The following is a 17,538-nucleotide window of genomic DNA, read 5'->3' as shown; positions in this document are numbered from 1 at the left end:
ATGTTTTTTCCTTTCTTCGTTTCAAACATACTCTCACATGTACCCATTGTAAATTAAGGAAACTAGAAAGAGAAGAGAGACAGCCTAAAAACGAGCCGTTTTCTCTCAAATTAAAACTGCTATTGTTTAACAAGTTTTAAAATCATTGTCAAGTGTAAATTTTATGGTCTTAATTGTTTCCTCCCCAAGTTAAGAAGGAACAAAGTTGAAAATGTAAAATAGAATACTTTTATATACATACAGGTTGCAAGGGGCGCTTAAATTACGAATGGATCACTATTGGAGAGAAAAAAAATAGTATATTACCTAAATCAGTTACTTGCTAGCATCTATTCTGTTATCAATCTAGTATTGAGTGGCTACATTATTAAAAACATTTAAAACTATCACCAGACTTTTTCGAGCAACAAGAGCAGGCCATAAATGAGACAACACGAAATAAATAATATATCTTCGCTCGTCTATGATAATAGTTTTCCATTCATACAGTTTTAATATATTGCACGCATAATTGATTCACAAACAAGGAAATTAAATTAATATAATAGCAATATCAACCATGAGAATATTAGTGCATCTTCTTTTCTTCCTACATAGGGTTGAAACACTTGACTTGCAGTTTAATTTTTTGTTTTTTTATAATCTACTGTATTTATAAATAATAGTATTTCCACAAGCAATTGCGATATTTAAAAAAAACCCCCTGCTTCGCTGGTTTCACAAACTGTTATAACAATCTTTGATAACGACTGTTAATTTAAGAAAAAAAAGAGAGCAGAGGCCGGGGAGATTTTCTTTTTGCGGCGAGAACGGCAAATGGAAAAATTACGTAAAAAATGATATTCCGACTGTACTAATAATGCTTATTAAAAATCTTATTCATAATTTTAATATATCATTTCTAATATAATCTATTAGACGGTATAGTAATAATAATTTTACTTTATATTACATAAATTATAAATTGCCGTTTCCATCCAATTCTTCGGCTCGTATTGTGTGATAAAATACAAAGTCATACGTAGGTACAAGCTGTATCACGATCAGCTGCATTATGCCACCTGCCACATTTTCTCATTTAATCTTAAATATTAGTAAACAAAAGAACACAAAAGAAACAACCTATATCTATTTCCAGTATAACCATAACTAGAGTTCGTTAATACGTACTTAGAATAAACAGGTTAAACCTCAAATTCATACAGTTTATCTGCTCGGTTTGGCCAGTCGACGATTGTTATGAGGAAGACTGAGGCATAACAATCACATCAGTTTTATATCTACGAATTTATTTCCCCAATCCACTGCCAAAATCGAATAGAAAAAACGTTGCATAAAATCGTGAACTATTATTACATGGACAGCGTCTCTTTGATCAATTTTTTCATAGTGTTACCCATTGTCGTACTAGAAGGACCAGATGTGGTAAACGATAACTTAAATAAGTATGGTTGAATGTCCGGATATGAGGTATCGAATATGAGGTCAAGCTCAGCCTGATTAGGCATTTTTGGTACGTAATCATGTCGATTCATAACTTCAGTTATGTACAATATTTTATCTGTAAGTAGGTCGCCAACTTTCTCCCTACATATCTGCCTCTCGTGTTCGGTAACTAACTTTATCAGCTCCAGTCTGACTGTCCATACCTCCCAGGGTATACACTCGGGCTGAAAAGGCCAGCGATTTTTTTTCTTCTGAAAAAATTCTAGAGATATCTGTCCTGACCCAGGTCCGTCGTTAGACCTGAGCGCCTCTGAGAAGCCAGATATTTCTCGTTTCAGAATTTCGTCGAGATGCACTGACGAACAACAGACGTACGTAAAGTCTATAAAATCACAATCAACGTCCTGGTAGCCAACCGTCCCAACCGAGTAGCTTCCTTCTTGTTTATATTTAAATTTTCCTAAGGTCCTGTGGAACAGGACACTGTGGAATATTCCGGCCACTGCCTCGTCCACCTGACGCCCCTCCATGCTGAGCTCAAAAAGCTGCGTCCTCGCGTTCATAATCGATAGACTCCTGCAAAGCGAAGAAAGTAGTTATCATGTATACATGCAAATAGGACTCTGGTTTTACAATGAGTGTTGACGAAAGCTGTTTCATTGTTTGTATCCGCACAAATAAAACTTTGGTTAGATATGAATGGTACAGAAGCAATCAAAATTGAGGTTAAAAATGGCGTGATAATCGAATTAATGATGATCGCGGGTGCATGATGAGCGTGAATGTTTACCTCTCCGGTTCGTTGGTATCGTTAGGTTAATTCGGGACTTCCGTCGGCGTTGACCCATTCGACCACGTTGCGGTAGCCTGATCGTCCATCAATGGAGAGTTGAACCTCGGTTATCAATAGCGCCCAGTTGCTTTTTTTCGTATCACAAGTACAATGCGAGTTATGTACGTATGCGTGTGTATCTCATCAATATGTAGGGTATCAGGCGGTTGGTGTTATTTACAATTGTATTCACAGACGTAAAAAATAGCACCCGCGTGTCATTAGGACACGATTTTTGTCATTATCAAAAGAGCAGCGACCACTATCGTCCATTACGTGTGGCATTTACATCGTGGGAATTTTCTTCAAGACGTAGCCATAGCCCAACGTGAAGCTGTACGTAGAAAAGTTTCGTTTCACGGAACGGTAACTCGATGCTACATCGGTAGACCCACTTGAACACGGCAACTCTTCAATAACAGACTGCAACAGACTGGACTGAACGCGGTGTTTGTGGCGGTGGTGGTGAAGGCGGAAGAGGTCGACGGTGATGTTGTTAAAAGGGGAGGGGGAAATGAAGCACGAGCTGTAAACAATCCCGTCTTTCAACTGTGCTTTCAACTCACAGATGGAGGTGACGCGTACTCGTCCGCGCTATTTTCGTTTTACTGAGGGTGACACGATCGACAATCACTCGCGACAATTATCTATAATGTATATAAGTGTAAAAACAATAGCAGAGTAGAGATAAATCGACAGTTATTTACTAATCACGTGCTAGTTCATTGTGGCTATGAACTTATTACACCATTTGTTACTGTTGAGTCTTTCAGTCATTGATGTCGACGATGATGATGTAGATGCAGATGACAATACATCACATTCTGTATTTACTCCTTTTGGAGCAAACATTCGGAACACGCTTCTTGAACTCTTTACTTTCGGTTTGGTTTTTTATTTTGTCTCTTGTTATTAGTCATTGCTCTATCCTTGATCGTACAAAAACCCATTTACTGATCTCGTTAGTCTCGCTCTATCTAAGCCTGTGAAACGAGTAGAAACAAGATGAATAAGTCACAGGCCAAACCTGATACCCCTGAACAGATGCGGAGGGGCCGATTGTCAGTGCTACCAACCAATTATTATCCTTTCTCTTGTTATTGTTATTTTATTTCGATTGATTTACGTTTTCATTTAATTTATCATTTATTTTAGCATAAATATTTTTGTATTCAACATCGGTAATTTTTTAAATCCAATTTCAACTGTTGACATCAAAATTGTATCTGACCTCAAGTGTGAAGCGTACAGAAACTAGATTGATTCTGATACGATCGATAACCCTAGAAATACGACCCACGGGAGCTTATTACGGTTCTTCATTTTTTAGGAATCAATCTAAGGCTAGGTTCACATAGCACGATAACGCGGAGCGCCGTTCAGCGATAACCAATCAAAATGCATGAAATATGTTGTTCATTAGATATGAAGCATTTTGATTGGTTGCCGCTCGATCGCGCTCCGCGCCTACGTGAACCTAACCTAAGTATCTCTACCGAGATAAACATGAGACAAACTAATGGTTATTGTGACGTCACATTATTTTCACCGCGCCGGTCGAATGAATTTTTTCGTAGAAGTAAATGTCAATGTGATACTCAATACGCTAGAATGATTATGCTTGATTCGGGTGAATAGTTATTGTATTCAAAACTCGAATTTGCCGCCAAAAGTCTTCTCAAGACCCAGATAACAATTTCCGTGTCACGAAATCATATAAGAGAAACTTACACACTTATTGTGAAGCTTTTTGTTACAGAAAGTGTAATTCCTTTAAAATGTAAAATTATTCTACAATTTTCGTATCCACAAATGAATTTGTGGATCAAAGTGTATTCTTTTTACATATGTGAGAGCCTCGCAATATATACAATCTTAATCTCGTGATAATGATAAATCAATCGTGATAGTTCAAATAGATGCAAAAAAGTTCATAAAAGATTCACAAGTTCAGTTGGAAAGAAGCTTTGCTATATTAAGTTCAAAATACTCGCCAAAATATTTACAAGTAAAAATTTATAATATATGTGTATGAGGAAAATCGCAAGATACAGGGTATAATCATTTCAAACTTTGCGTCATGAAAAATATCAGATTCTTCAATTGAGGAATACTGCATCATCAACGATGTACAATAATTATGAATCGGAAGTTATCCGTTTATTCTAAACTCCGTTTGTAAAATAGATACGAACAAGCAGTTCGGATAAATGTGTCATAACTTAGTATTGTCCATGCCATTTTAGTCTAGAATTACTAATAAACGAATACTTAATGTTACTACTACTGCTTCTTTTGGGCAATAAGTTATTGATGAATGACTAATAAAACTAATAAAAAAACATTGCTACTTTTCTGCTGTGAGAATCACAAAAAAGAGAGCAAATACTAGGTACAATCATTTTTCTTCAAACCGAAAATGTTGAATAATTAATAATAAGCCGACATGCTTTTTCCTCGATAACCAAGTTCGAATGAATTAGTGTTTTATTCAAGTTATTGATCGTAAGAGAAAATACTACTTTCTTATGCAAAAGATGTTGCAGAGTTACAAGATTCGTGTGTAATAATGTCATAAGAAAAATTACGTATGTGGCATTTTCGGATATATAATTTTTACCAAGGAATTATGAATTTCGTTGTACGGGAGAGCTGTGTTGGAAAATTTGAAAACCCCAAAATTCAAAGTGCAGTACGAAAACTATTTGCACGATTAAAACATCTTGCCGAGTAAAAAAAAAAGAAGAAAAAACCGAGTAACTTGAATGAAGTAAATCGAAGAATCGATGTTTCATTATACAGTCTATCCTATGACGCGATCCCAACATCTAGCTAGGGAATAATACCGAACCCTAGTTATCTGGATTATTAGCTTCCTGAACAGTTAACCATGGTTTTTTTATGCATCATCATGCCGTTCAATGATTGCAGGATGTCTGAAAAACAAATGGACCTCTCGCGCCAGCAAAATGTGGGATCATTTGAACAGTTCGATATGAAGTTTAGGAGAAATATGAAGAAATTTGGCGATTATAGACCTTGCAACAGATCTACCTTCACGGAAAATCCTTCAACTTGGGTGTAGATTCGTACCTTCAACTTTTTTCTTACGGAAATTTAGCATTACCTATGAGTTAGCGGTACGAATTTTCACCCAAGTCATTGACTGACCATATATAGTCAACGCCCAAGCTTAGAGTCTTTATAATTGTGAGTACTGATATTGCTCAGCTCGAAACTTAAAATTCCTGTTTTCAGGGCAATAACATCCATTGTATAATGTACCTAGCTTATGGTATCTGGAATATACCTGGCTTTTATAGCTGTCTTCTATACCTGGCTTCTATAGATGTCCTCTATACCCGGCCTGCCGGGAACCGTTAATCATTTACCGTTACTGCTGTATTCTGTTCGCGAATAAAGAGAAAAGCAAAGACGGTCTAGTCGTTATCCCAAGGATTAGGAAATAATATTGGATGTGTTTATATTTTATTGTTATTGGGTATACTTATATATAAGTTATTGGAAGAAAGCAATTACTTGAAGTGAATTAGGTATAGTATACAGATCTAAATACTGTATCATAAACGGTGTTTTAATTTTACCTGTATTGCTGTGTTATCTGAACACAGACACAGGATAACTTAATAAAAACTTGAGCTCATGCCAATACACAAAAGCACTATTTTCTGCAGAGTTGAAAAATATATGTCATGTGTGACTAGACATAAGAAACATATAGCAGATAAGTAATATCGATACTCATTTGAAACATAACGATTCCGAATACGTGAGAAGTGGAAGGGAGAGTCCTTTTTCCCCCTCTGCGCCGAATCTGCGCAGTGGATATTGAAACCTCGCGCGTAAACGATTCGCGGCGAATAAGCATAGAAAACGATCTTGAGTTCTTGATCAGTTGAATTATCAGCGTCATGGGGACCGGATCTGTTGGGATGATTACCGTGCTGGCTATTAGCATATTTTTATTGTACAACTGCGCAAACGCGGCTGTCGAAGATGACCTTAGGTGAGTAATCGCGCCTAAAACTTACCCACAATTCAAACCGTTATTTTATTATACGTACCAATGCTGTCAAGCTACCTTCACTCGCTGTGGAGAAAGTACTCTGCATAATTTGCTTATAATATTTTCGTAGCAACCTTAATGGGACAAATTTACAAATATATTTAGACCAATGTGCAATCTGGCGTAATCAGTTTCGCGTTTGATAGTTAAAATCCTTAGCGATAATCTTAGTTTTCGCGCGATTTGCGTTATCTCTTATATTTATTAAAGTCTATACAACCCTTCACCTAAAGCTGAACCTATGTTTTTCTTCTTAAACAAATATTTAGAAGAGTTCGTCATACATTACATGCCTATGATAATAATGTGGCATTGTCCTAGCATGCTGCCCCTCCCCCTGAGCTGACCACTCTCATTTTCAATACAGTATGTTACTCATGAGAAATGACTGCGATAGCCAGATATGTAGTATTGTTTTTAAGATTAATCATGCCAACTTGTTAGGATAAAGATAACTTGCTTATAACGAATTAGATAGGCGATATGTTGAGCATATACGTGTGCGTGAAAGTTTTCAGTCTATAATCGTTATCGCAGTAGCTGTTGTGATTGAAATAAAACATACAACGCAAATATATGTATATGGGAAGCAAAACTTTCGCTAAAATAAAAATATGACAACTTTGTCCCCGAGATTATTTCGAGAGGTGACACAGGCATGGGTAACTTGTCGTTTTATCAGGATGGAGACAATGTGCCGTCGAGATATACTCACACGGAGAGAATAAAAAAGCAGGTTCTATTCAAAACTGTGGAAATGATCAGGCTTACACATCAGGTTTTTTGGTACAATATACTTCGTGTAATGTAGAATTTACTTTAAACGCAGTGAAAACCATTGTGTGTAGAGTAAAATCTGCTACATTTACAGTAAAAAATATAGTTTACACGGCTATGTTTTACCAAAAACCTTGAAGTATTCCTCTTTCCCTGCAGTTTTGAGTAAAATCTGCTCTTTTTCTATCCTCCGTGTACCGTGAGTTTCTTTAAGCTGTTTCTTGACCCCAATGTCCAGTCAAGGTCGGAGATGAACGTCCGCCGATTATTTTCAAGCAAACTGTGCATGATACATCGACTGTATACCTTCAGACATTCGATTTCATAAACTAACTTAGTCAGACAATAATAACCCGATGGACAATTTGAGAATTAATGACGGAAAATTTCGCTGCACAACATGTGATAAATTTTCATTTAGTACGAATCGAGTTGTAACGATTAGAGTCTTCCATTTAAATATGCCTAATGAGGTCTTAGAATTTCTAAGGCGGTATAGATAAACGCATGAAACTTAATTTACCTGAAATATCAACAAAGTACCAAATGTATAGACATTTCGTGAAGCAAAGAGTCTTTGAATGTGAATGGTAAAATTTTCCTCCAACGTTAATCGGCATCCCCGCTAAACAAAGCAATTACTCATTAACTTCCAGCTCACCATGGTCGTACGAGTGCAAGGCGGGTAATTGCCAGAAGATAAAAACAACACCAAAAATAACAACACCATTATCTCTAGGAGTATGCCAATTATTTTGCGGAGAAGCTGGTGCCCTGTGGCCGCGGCCAACGGGGCATTTATCCCTAGGAAATTTCGTTCTTCAGTTAAATCCGAATGAAATTCATTTGCACGACTCATCGTCAGCGAGAACTGAGAGTTCTTCACTGATTGCTAAGAATATCGAAATCTTGAAGAACGATTTACGGACTATGGGTGGCGATCGACTAAAAAGCGGCGGAAGAGGGCTGATCGTTCATCTGGGTCCAAGAATTTCATCCGAGAATGTCAAGCTGACCCTGGAAACCGACGAAAGCTACATTCTACAAATATCCGAGCTTGGTGATGGCAGGGTAAGCTGCCTTGCAGAGAATCCGTACTTTTGCCGAAAATAATGAAGAAATTCTGAAAACAAAACTACTTTATTATTTTCAATAATAACAAATTCATTTAAAAGTTTGATGAAACTTAGAAGTTCGTTTGCCAGCAAATCCAATTCAAAACTGTTATTGTGCCGCAGTAAAAGAAGTTCCACCCCTATAAAAATATATGCAATGTCTTGAAAGTTTCATAACTTTGGCACAAGTTTCCTAAAAAAATATACCCATGTGACTTCTGTTATAGTTGAACGCTTCGATAGATGCCAAAACTTATTTCGGGGCAAGACATGGTTTGGAAACCCTGTCGCAGCTGATAGTATACGATGATCTTTACAATAAGATTCAGATAGTCCGAGACGCGTACATAGTTGATGGGCCGGTTTATCCTTACCGCGGAGTTCTTTTGGACACGTCCCGAAACTTCGTAGACAAGCCGACTATACTGAGAACGATCCGAGCCATGGGGATGAACAAGATGAACACATTCCATTGGCACATTACGGATTCTCACAGTTTTCCGTACGAAAGTAGTACATACCCCGAGTTCTCAAATTATGGTGCTTACACACCGCAGAATGTCTATTCCAATGACGACATCAAGGAAATCCTCGAATACGCACTGCTACAAGGAGTCAGAGTTATGCCTGAGTTTGATGCTCCCGCTCACGTCGGCGAGGGTTGGCAATGGGTGAGCCGATGAGTTGAAATTTGTGATCAATTTTTTCATTTCCACAGCAGTTAGCGATTGGATGCTAATTTTTTGGTCGCGCTATTCAGGTTGGAGACAATACGACGGTATGTTTCAAAAAGGAGCCCTGGTTAAAATACTGCGTCGAGCCACCATGCGGTCAATTGAATCCGGCGAGCGATCGTGTCTATGAAATTTTAGGCGGCATATACAAAGACATGATAACTGATTTTCAACCTGACATATTCCATATGGGTGGTGACGAGGTGAACATCAATTGCTGGAACACCTCGGACAATCTGAAAGAATGGATGACCTCAAAGGGATGGGGACACAAGGAAAATGACTTTTACAAAGTCTGGGATCACTTCCAATCTAGGGCTCTTGAAAAGTATGTCGAAGCCAACGCCGGGAAACAAGTTCCCATCATAATGTGGACTAGCGGATTGACCAACGAAGAAAATATCAAAATACTCAATCCTTCTAAATATATCATCCAGATATGGACCACCGGCGAAGACGAAACCATAGCTAGATTGATCAGAAATAACTTTAAAGTCATTTTTTCAAATTACGACGCTTGGTACCTCGATTGTGGGTGAGTAACGTCTCTCTAAACCTTTCTTGGTTCTGTATTCAGAATATTTTGCGACAATCACCTGCACATTCCTTTGTTATTGGTCATATTTTAGTTTCGGAGCGTGGGTAGGAGAGGGAAACAACTGGTGCTCGCCTTACAAAGGCTGGCAAAAGGTCTACGACAATTCACCTCTGGCCATTCTTACATCGCAGGGATTCAGCCCAGATAAAAAAAATCAGATACTCGGTGTGTCTTCTGAGTCATGTTCAATCAAGTGAAAAAACTATAGTATGCACCGGCTGCATTCGTTTTTTTCCCGTCCCAAATAAATACAAAACGTGTTTATAAGTGGATGAAATTCAAAAAATTATTAAAAAAAAACCAATTTGAAAGAATGTTTATATGACAATTGTATGATCATGCCGACAGGCGGTGAGGCTACACTCTGGTCTGAGCAAACGGACAGCACCACGATAGACAGCAGACTTTGGCCACGTACGGCTGCAGTTGCCGAACGGCTATGGTCTGAGCCGAAGTCGTCGTGGATTCATGCTGAACACCGAATGCTCATGCAACGCGAGAGGATGGTGGCAAAAGGAATCAATGCTGATAGCTTACAGCCTCAGTGGTGCGCTCAAAATCAGGGACACTGTTATCTCTAAGACAAAGCAGTCCACGAGCGACGGAAAGGATTTTTGGAATGAATCAAATGTAAGAATCGAAGAAATCCTCCTTTCTATTTGATAGAAGTTGGAAGAAATCGTTTTTTTTTCGTACACAGTCACTGATGTGTATTTGAGGGGATGCCTTGGTCGATTTCGACGTTGTTGCATATATCTCCAAATATCGAATTCCACGTATCTCAAACGCTAAAAAGGGCTTAAGAATCCCATCGTTTACATAATTTTGAACAAAATCACTCGAATGTATTTTCATTTGACGCAGAAATAAAAAAATAGCACGGATTCTACGAAATCGTAATAGTTAATTCATAGAATTCATGCCAGAAAATGATGAAAATGTATTGGAATGTTTTTGTTCAGAATTGCGCATAGAATGGGGCTGTTAAGCCCTTTTACGCTTTTTTTTGAACTTCGATACGTGGAGGTATATACGATAACGTCGAAATCGAATGGGGAATGTCGTTTTCGAAATTCGATTGCAGTTTCACCAAGGGTTTCTATTACAGGAGCGCCGAACACGAAGAACATGTACGATTCTCATTTCTTGGAATCCAACATGTCTACAATACCGTGATGAGCCTCATAGCGTGAGAGGAATATACTATGATATCGATGTAACACCTTGATTTAAATTTATCTCAGATATCGAAAATGCCGTGTAGAGCAACTGCAGCTCAGTCCTGCAATCGATTTAGTGACTACCGACTTCACACACCTGTATGTTGAACAAAATAAATAACTCAACGTGATATATTAAACGTTTTAAAGTATTGTTACACATATTTTCATCAATTGTTACGTTGACTTAATGACAAATAAATAACCAACCAATCAATACATACATACTACATAGATATAGCGTATGTGCCTTTCAATTTTCCAAAAATTTGAATGTCTCTGGTGCTGATTCGAATCGAACCGCCTGACGCTGTAAAGCTGCAGAGATCCGAAGCGCGGTTGATGGGAAAATCGAAAATCGAATCCCGCGAAGCATTTCTCAAAATTTTTTATTCAATGGCCGAATCTCATCCTCACAACCTATTCACTCCTGCGTGACGTTTTGACATTCGATTGTCGAAGTAAGGTAAGAGCGGGGTTAACGATGATACGAAATGTGATAATATCCAAACACGCAAGGAATTGTACGGATAAATTGTCAAAAGTATTCAACTAATTCGAAGACGGTTTTGAAATGAAACGGGATGGAAGATAGGGAGTGATTTTTTCTGACGAACGAAGCGGCCGAAGAGTGAAAAAGCGAGAACGTTACTCAGGTCGAGTAACCCTCAAGAGTTACCAGAGCTTAGCAGGATGGTTTCCTTGCCCAAAATAACGTTTTTCGGCGCCTTTTGTGGTGAGTATTAATCACCGAATGTTATTGGTTGAGCCCTCGACTCGCGCGGCTAACTTCCCGCTCCCCTTCCATACACATAACCCTAAATTCAAATTTAATCAATACTCCCTGCAGGCCAGCTAGCCATTGAGTAGAAGCTACGGCGGCAATTAATCTCATTAAGATCTTATTCGATTTACAGAATACATGAGCAGGAATTGATGATTTGTGAAAAAAAACTTTACCGCAATGATAACTCGTTTTTATTTACAGCAATATTTGCTAGCACTGCCGCGTCTCGAGTACTGGAGCTCAGTGATAGGTGTGTAGCTTTTTTGTTTTTTCCGTCGCTACCAAATTTGTATAAGAGCATTTGAAGAATGAAACGTAGCTGATAATATACCCGCGGCATCTCCTGTTTTACAGATTTATGGATATCCACAAGGAAGGCCAGTGGCTGGTTATGGTTAGTAAGACAGAAGGTAACGTTGGGGTGTAAGATAACGGGAAGTATCAATACACTCGGATACCTTCGAGCAGACTTATGCGGTAGTAAATTGAGAAGCTCAGTGAGCAGCTCAGTGCGAAGCTCCAGAGAAATGAAATCCTGCAGTATTTCTTGAACTATTTTCTTTATGTCTATGATTTATTGTTTCAGATGTATGCGCCATGGTGTGCACACTGCAAGAGATTAGAACCAATATGGGGTCACGTAGCTCAGCATTTACATGCAACATCAATTCGGGTTGGCCGCATTGATTGTACAAGATTTACGAATGTCGCTCGTGCCTTCAAAATCAATGGGTTCCCTACAATTTTATTGTAAGTGTGTTTATATTCTCCTTTTGATCGTCAGAGTAAAGACAACTCTGAATCCCAAAGAACAATCTTATCCAGAAATATCTTTTAAATGACAGCTTTAAGGGAGATCAAGAATTTGTATACAACGGGGATAGAACTAAAGACGAAATAGTCAGATTTGCATTGAGACTGAGTGGACCACCAGTCCAGGAAATAACTAGGACTCAGAGCTTTGAAGCAATAAAAAAAGCTCAGGATGTATATTTTCTATATATCGGAGAAAGGACCGGACATCTCTGGGTAAAGTGTTTTATTATTTGTTTTCAGAAAATAAATAGATGCTTGTCAAATTACCAATATATTGATAAGTTCCGTGTTTTTATATAGGAAACGTACAATAAAGTAGCGGACACATTTCAACCGCACGCATTTTTCTATCAATCGTACACTAACGTAGCTGGAAAACACGCACCGTCGGAAAATACTCCTGCGGTATTTGTTTACAAGGAAAATTCCCATTATCATTTTACAGGTGAACATTATTTTCTAGCCTCTCAATAATAGTACTCATAGGATATTAGTAGAGAAATGCATATTTTTTTTTTGCATTTTAGGAGAGGACAGGAATGACCGCGAAGCCTTAAACGATTCCATGTACAAATGGGTGAATGCCGAGCGTTTTCCAACATTTCCGAAAGTGACGCGAGGAAATATAAATCAGTTATTTTTAACGAATAAGAATTTGGTTTTGGCAGTGGTGGAGGAGAATCAGCTTGAAGAAATTCAGCCTGACATGATCGAATTCAGGGACATGGTACAAGCGGTGATAATGAAGAAACGTGACAAATATCATGAGTAAGTTGTTGGGGATGAGAAAAATTTTAATCCCTACATCAGCACACTGAAAAAAAAAATAATTGCCATAAATTGTTATAGCCATTTTCAGTTTGGCTGGATAGCAAACCCCGACTTGGCAAACAGTATAGCTATGATGATCGTACCTTTGCCGAGTTTGATTGTAATCAACACGACAACTAGTCATCATTACATCCCGGAAGATGAGCCACGAAAATTGACTCCTCATGCAATTGAATTGTTTTTAGAACAGATCTACAACGAAAGTGCACCGGTTAGAAATGTCCATTTAATTTATGACAAAGTTGCTTTACAACAACGACACATCTCAAAATCAGTAAGCGCATGTATACTAGTATTTTTCGAAAATTCCAGACTTATGGAGGGAACGGTTGGCTGGTGCGTATGTACAGATCATGGTTCGAATTCAGAACAACACTCTCTGAAATGTGGAAGGGAAATCCAATTCTGACAATGGTTTTGTTTGGACTTCCGTTCGGTTTCCTTTTACTAATCTGCTATAGTATTTGTTGTGCTGACATTCTTGACGCTGATGACGATGAAGAAGAAGGTAAGAAATGGCTTCGAAATCTGAAATCCACGTTAGCAACGATCTTAACCTGCTCTTTATAATTTTTTTCAGAATCGAGTCATATGAAGAAAGATTAGAAAATTGCATAGTTACAAGTGACAATGTAATAGGTGTAAGTGAAAAATTGAAATTGAAATTTAATAACTGTACAATAAGTAAAGAGATACTCTCCAATTCTTATCAATGAAATGTCTACCTCTTATATTTACCTCTCAGAATGTTATATAAACGCGTTTAAATAATGTTCATGAAAAAACCATACGAATAAATGGCTTTTTAATGTTCATCCAGTGCTTCAAATAGTTTGATCATGAAAAACAATGTGTATGCATACTTTCAGTGAATCGGCAGCTATCTTCAACTTCATGTATAACTATGGGTGAGAATGATGACTGAAATTTCACTTGATGATAGGAATCAAAGAGAAATGATGTCTGTATCAGTACAATAGTTTCTTCATGTTTTATTTGTATAATAAATAAAAAGTTGTGGTTCATTTATTAGTATAAATAGCGAGAGGCAATCGCCGCAATTTGATTAGCAAATTAGTTTTAGCTCTCATTACCAGTCAACACCATCTGACAGTAGCACTATGTGCGATAACAATTTTTTAAACAAACTGTTGTTCAGCTTGCTACATGTCATCAATGTCGTCGTCCGAATCTAGCGCTGCTCTGCGCCGATCAAACTAAAGAGAGAATAACTTGTTAGAATCGAAAATGTAAAAAACCTCGTAATATGAATGCTTTAAAGAATTCATTCCATTCACCAATTGTAAATGAATCGGAATTGCGTGAGAAAATTAAGATTATAAGTATTTTGAAAAAGTTTGTACTTTGACAGTTGTTGTTCTCTGTGTTTGCTGATTTACACTTTCCAAAAGTCCAATGAGTTCCTTTTCTCCAAGTTTTCCGGGTAACTGACCACGTTGTGCCATGTTAAGAAGCATTTCTTCTACCATTTTACCTTTCTCTGGTTTTCCCAGAGCGAGCGTGTTCACTATGCAAACAATGCAATAATTTTAGTCATTAATTTCAGTACTTGTTCCGAACTCAAATTTGAAATGGAATGAACTCCTATATTTTCTGTTCTTACGTCTTGCTCGGGCTGATTGATCTAGTACTTGCGTCAGAATCGAATGTCTCATCTCCTCTACCTGCTGTCGTTTCTCTTCAGCTGCCTGCTTGTTGGAAGCATCGCCACCCTACGTATTAAATTTTAAAAACTAAATACAAGAATTTATGCTTGTAGCAACGAAATGATTGTTGTGACATAACCTATGAGCTAATTGAAACTGCAAAAACTTCATCGACATTTGTTTAATGTTAAGTGACCTGTGGAAAGATACGATTAAATCAGTGTTATTAGAAAATAGCGTGTAAGTTGTAATATCGATCAGCAAGTTGAATCGGTTAGATAAATTACCGAGTGACATTTTCACGAAAGACAACCATGCAAAATTGCAACGCTGAAGGCCGGGTGGAAAAGAATTCTTGATACCTTATATTGCGATTGTAATTGGGCTAATCGCTGCTGACGGATCGCCTCTAACTCCGGATCAGCCATTGTGTCTGGCCTGTCTGGCAATGAAGCTATGCAAAGGTTCCGAACCGGACAAATATTTCAAACGACGTTGACTGAAGTAGGGCAAACGAGTTGACGTATAACCGCAGCTTGTCTATTCGGTTCAGTCGTAACTACGTCACAGAATATGACGTCATATCAAAAATAAGTTATTGAAAACGCCGCTTTCCTTTTACGTCAATTTTCTGACACAACTCGACACCAAGTGATCTCATTGGTTGGATCTAACGGAATACGTTAACAAAACACTGTATCGTGTTGTATCAGAAAATTGACGTAAAAGGGAAGCGGCCAAAGATGTCAATGTGTATATTTTTTAACCGATGCTGCGTACAAAATTAACGTGATGGTTTCCTGTCACCTTGAAATGTACTGTTTTTCTATTTAAGCATTATTCACTAATGATTTCAATTTTCTGAAAATGCTTTTCTGAAAAGTTCATACATAGCTCATATCCATCGACATACCTGTACAATCCCAACATGAAGGCCTTCGAAAAGTGTCCGTTATTGACCGCCACCAGTGTCTATCTCTTTCTACCAGCTGGCCGTATTCTACTGGCCTAAGCGTAGTCCATACTATAGGTGTATCGATACTCATACCGTTCTCATACCTACCTCTGTACCTACGAAGCACTAACATATAGGTATATATATAATTTTCGGAAACAGAGAATCCCTTATTCTCGGAAATAGGGATAGCGCTCTTGTTTTAATGTCGGATGCAACCAATAAGTGCTTCACCGGTTGCTTCTTTGAACCAATTGTCTCGCGCTAAAACCCCACGAAGTTACTAACCAGAAGCCTTAATTGAACCAATCTTTGCAGACCCGCGAAAAAACGCGATTCTTTTTGGACTCTTTCTACTTTTTCACCAAATCGACCCTGATTCAAAATAACAGCAGAAGAGATTGTAACGTTGAACAGAATAATTACAGAAGAAATCTAGACGACATGCGGATCGATACATTACAGAAATCATAGAATAAAATCATAGAACAAATTAACTCAGAACCTCGAAGCCTTATTAACAGCTTGTCACTGTGATAAGTGATGATCATCAGTTGATATAACAATTGGAAACCAGCTTATTATTGACGACTTGACGGAGAACTTTATTAGTATATTTCAGTGAGTAATACTGGAACGTTTGCCGTAACGTAGCGTTGCACGAGAGAGTGTCGCCCAGAAAGATAGAAAATTGGAAGGATTCTATCTTTCACAGATACTCGTTTCCGATTGTCACCGAAAGAGTGTTGACTGAAGAATATAAAGACGGATACACCTGGGGAAATTTTTGTGACCAGTTTTCGGCGGGAAAGTGGGCCCGGGTGGGCCTGGGAGCGTGGGAGGGTTTTGCTCTAGCGACTGTAAAACTAACGGGCTCACACCGATACTCATAGCAACCAAAGTAGTGTCGGTATGGAAGCTTGAGATTGAGTCGGTACAAAGTGAGTACGTAAGATTACTTGTCGACTACGATTTAGAAATGTCGATCAGCTCGATCATCCCCATGAGAAGATGCATATCCGCGTCCACCGCCATCCGCCTCCGACGACCGACGCGTCCACCACCAACCACAGCAACAACCTCCGAGCATCACCAACCACCGTCAACCACCTCCTGCCACCTCCGACCACCTTCGTCCTTGTCGTCCTTGTCCTCCTCGACCACCGCCGATCACTTCCAACCATCACCAAATATTTTCTACCCCCTCCTGCCCCCTCCGACCACCGCCAAACACCTCCTGCCACCTCCTGCCACCTCCTACCATCTCCGTCCACCTTTTACCACCTCCTGCCACCTCCTACCACCTCAAACCAGCTCCAACCACCTCCTACCATTTCCGAACACCTCCGACCACCACCTAACACCTCTTACCACCTCCGACCTCCTTCGTCCTCTTCGTTCCCCTGCTCCGCCATGTATTCCATAACATTAATATTGATAAATATTCCAACAACTTTTCATTTGCTCTCTCGATCTTGAATTTTCGTAGGCATAGAATCGAAAAGCTGTTTTAGCTAGTCGCAAGTGAAGTATCTACGTTGGGTAGAGAAGCAGAATGTTTTTTCGAAAAGTTTTCTTATGGAAAAAAATTCAGAGTAACTGTAATACATCACGGATGCGCTAATTTTGATCTAGATGAAATGGATGCTCCGTATGTGAGACAGTATTCAACG

At 38.5% G+C, this 17,538-nt stretch overlaps 4 protein-coding genes across 5 annotated transcripts; 2 read left to right on the top strand and 2 right to left on the bottom strand.

The window, feature by feature from the left end:
• Positions 1 to 439: 439 nt before the first annotated feature.
• On the bottom strand, positions 440 to 3,266 carry Atg101 (autophagy-related protein 101). Its single transcript, XM_046620982.2, has 2 exons — positions 2,237 to 3,266; positions 440 to 2,022 (listed from the first exon to the last, which is right to left on the bottom strand). The coding sequence occupies exon 2, from the start codon at positions 2,007 to 2,009 to the stop codon at positions 1,353 to 1,355; it is 657 nt and encodes a 218-aa protein (XP_046476938.1). The 5' UTR covers positions 2,010 to 2,022; positions 2,237 to 3,266; the 3' UTR covers positions 440 to 1,352.
• A 2,871-nt stretch (positions 3,267 to 6,137) lies between these two features.
• Positions 6,138 to 11,039, top strand: Hexo1 (Hexosaminidase 1). The gene is made up of 7 exons (XM_046621265.2): positions 6,138 to 6,305; positions 7,799 to 8,213; positions 8,485 to 8,928; positions 9,018 to 9,526; positions 9,621 to 9,754; positions 9,938 to 10,219; positions 10,698 to 11,039. The coding sequence occupies exons 1-6, from the start codon at positions 6,211 to 6,213 to the stop codon at positions 10,168 to 10,170; spliced, it is 1,830 nt and encodes a 609-aa protein (XP_046477221.1). The 5' UTR covers positions 6,138 to 6,210; the 3' UTR covers positions 10,171 to 10,219; positions 10,698 to 11,039.
• Positions 11,040 to 11,219: 180 nt separating this feature from the next.
• Tmx3 (Thioredoxin-related transmembrane protein 3) lies at positions 11,220 to 13,952 on the top strand. 2 transcript variants are annotated; one of them, XM_046621056.2, is made up of 10 exons: positions 11,220 to 11,545; positions 11,798 to 11,846; positions 11,951 to 11,990; positions 12,183 to 12,346; positions 12,442 to 12,625; positions 12,713 to 12,857; positions 12,940 to 13,180; positions 13,262 to 13,454; positions 13,556 to 13,751; positions 13,824 to 13,952. In XM_046621056.2, the coding sequence occupies exons 1-10, from the start codon at positions 11,503 to 11,505 to the stop codon at positions 13,847 to 13,849; spliced, it is 1,281 nt and encodes a 426-aa protein (XP_046477012.1). In that variant the 5' UTR covers positions 11,220 to 11,502; the 3' UTR covers positions 13,850 to 13,952. The 2 variants fall into 2 exon arrangements, with proteins under 2 accessions (XP_046477012.1, XP_046477014.1); XM_046621058.2 differs by lacking the exons at positions 11,798 to 11,846; positions 11,951 to 11,990.
• Positions 13,953 to 14,211: 259 nt separating this feature from the next.
• Positions 14,212 to 15,514, bottom strand: PDCD-5 (programmed cell death 5). The gene is made up of 4 exons (XM_046621059.2): positions 15,273 to 15,514; positions 14,868 to 14,976; positions 14,608 to 14,771; positions 14,212 to 14,460 (listed from the first exon to the last, which is right to left on the bottom strand). The coding sequence occupies exons 1-4, from the start codon at positions 15,336 to 15,338 to the stop codon at positions 14,407 to 14,409; spliced, it is 393 nt and encodes a 130-aa protein (XP_046477015.1). The 5' UTR covers positions 15,339 to 15,514; the 3' UTR covers positions 14,212 to 14,406.
• Positions 15,515 to 17,538: the final 2,024 nt, after the last annotated feature.

Source organism: Neodiprion pinetum, chromosome 4 (genome assembly GCF_021155775.2).
Source record: "Neodiprion pinetum isolate iyNeoPine1 chromosome 4, iyNeoPine1.2, whole genome shotgun sequence".
Taxonomy (NCBI): domain Eukaryota; kingdom Metazoa; phylum Arthropoda; class Insecta; order Hymenoptera; family Diprionidae; genus Neodiprion; species Neodiprion pinetum.
Note: the sequence above shows the minus strand (reverse complement) of the source record. Positions and strands in the feature narration are given on the sequence as shown.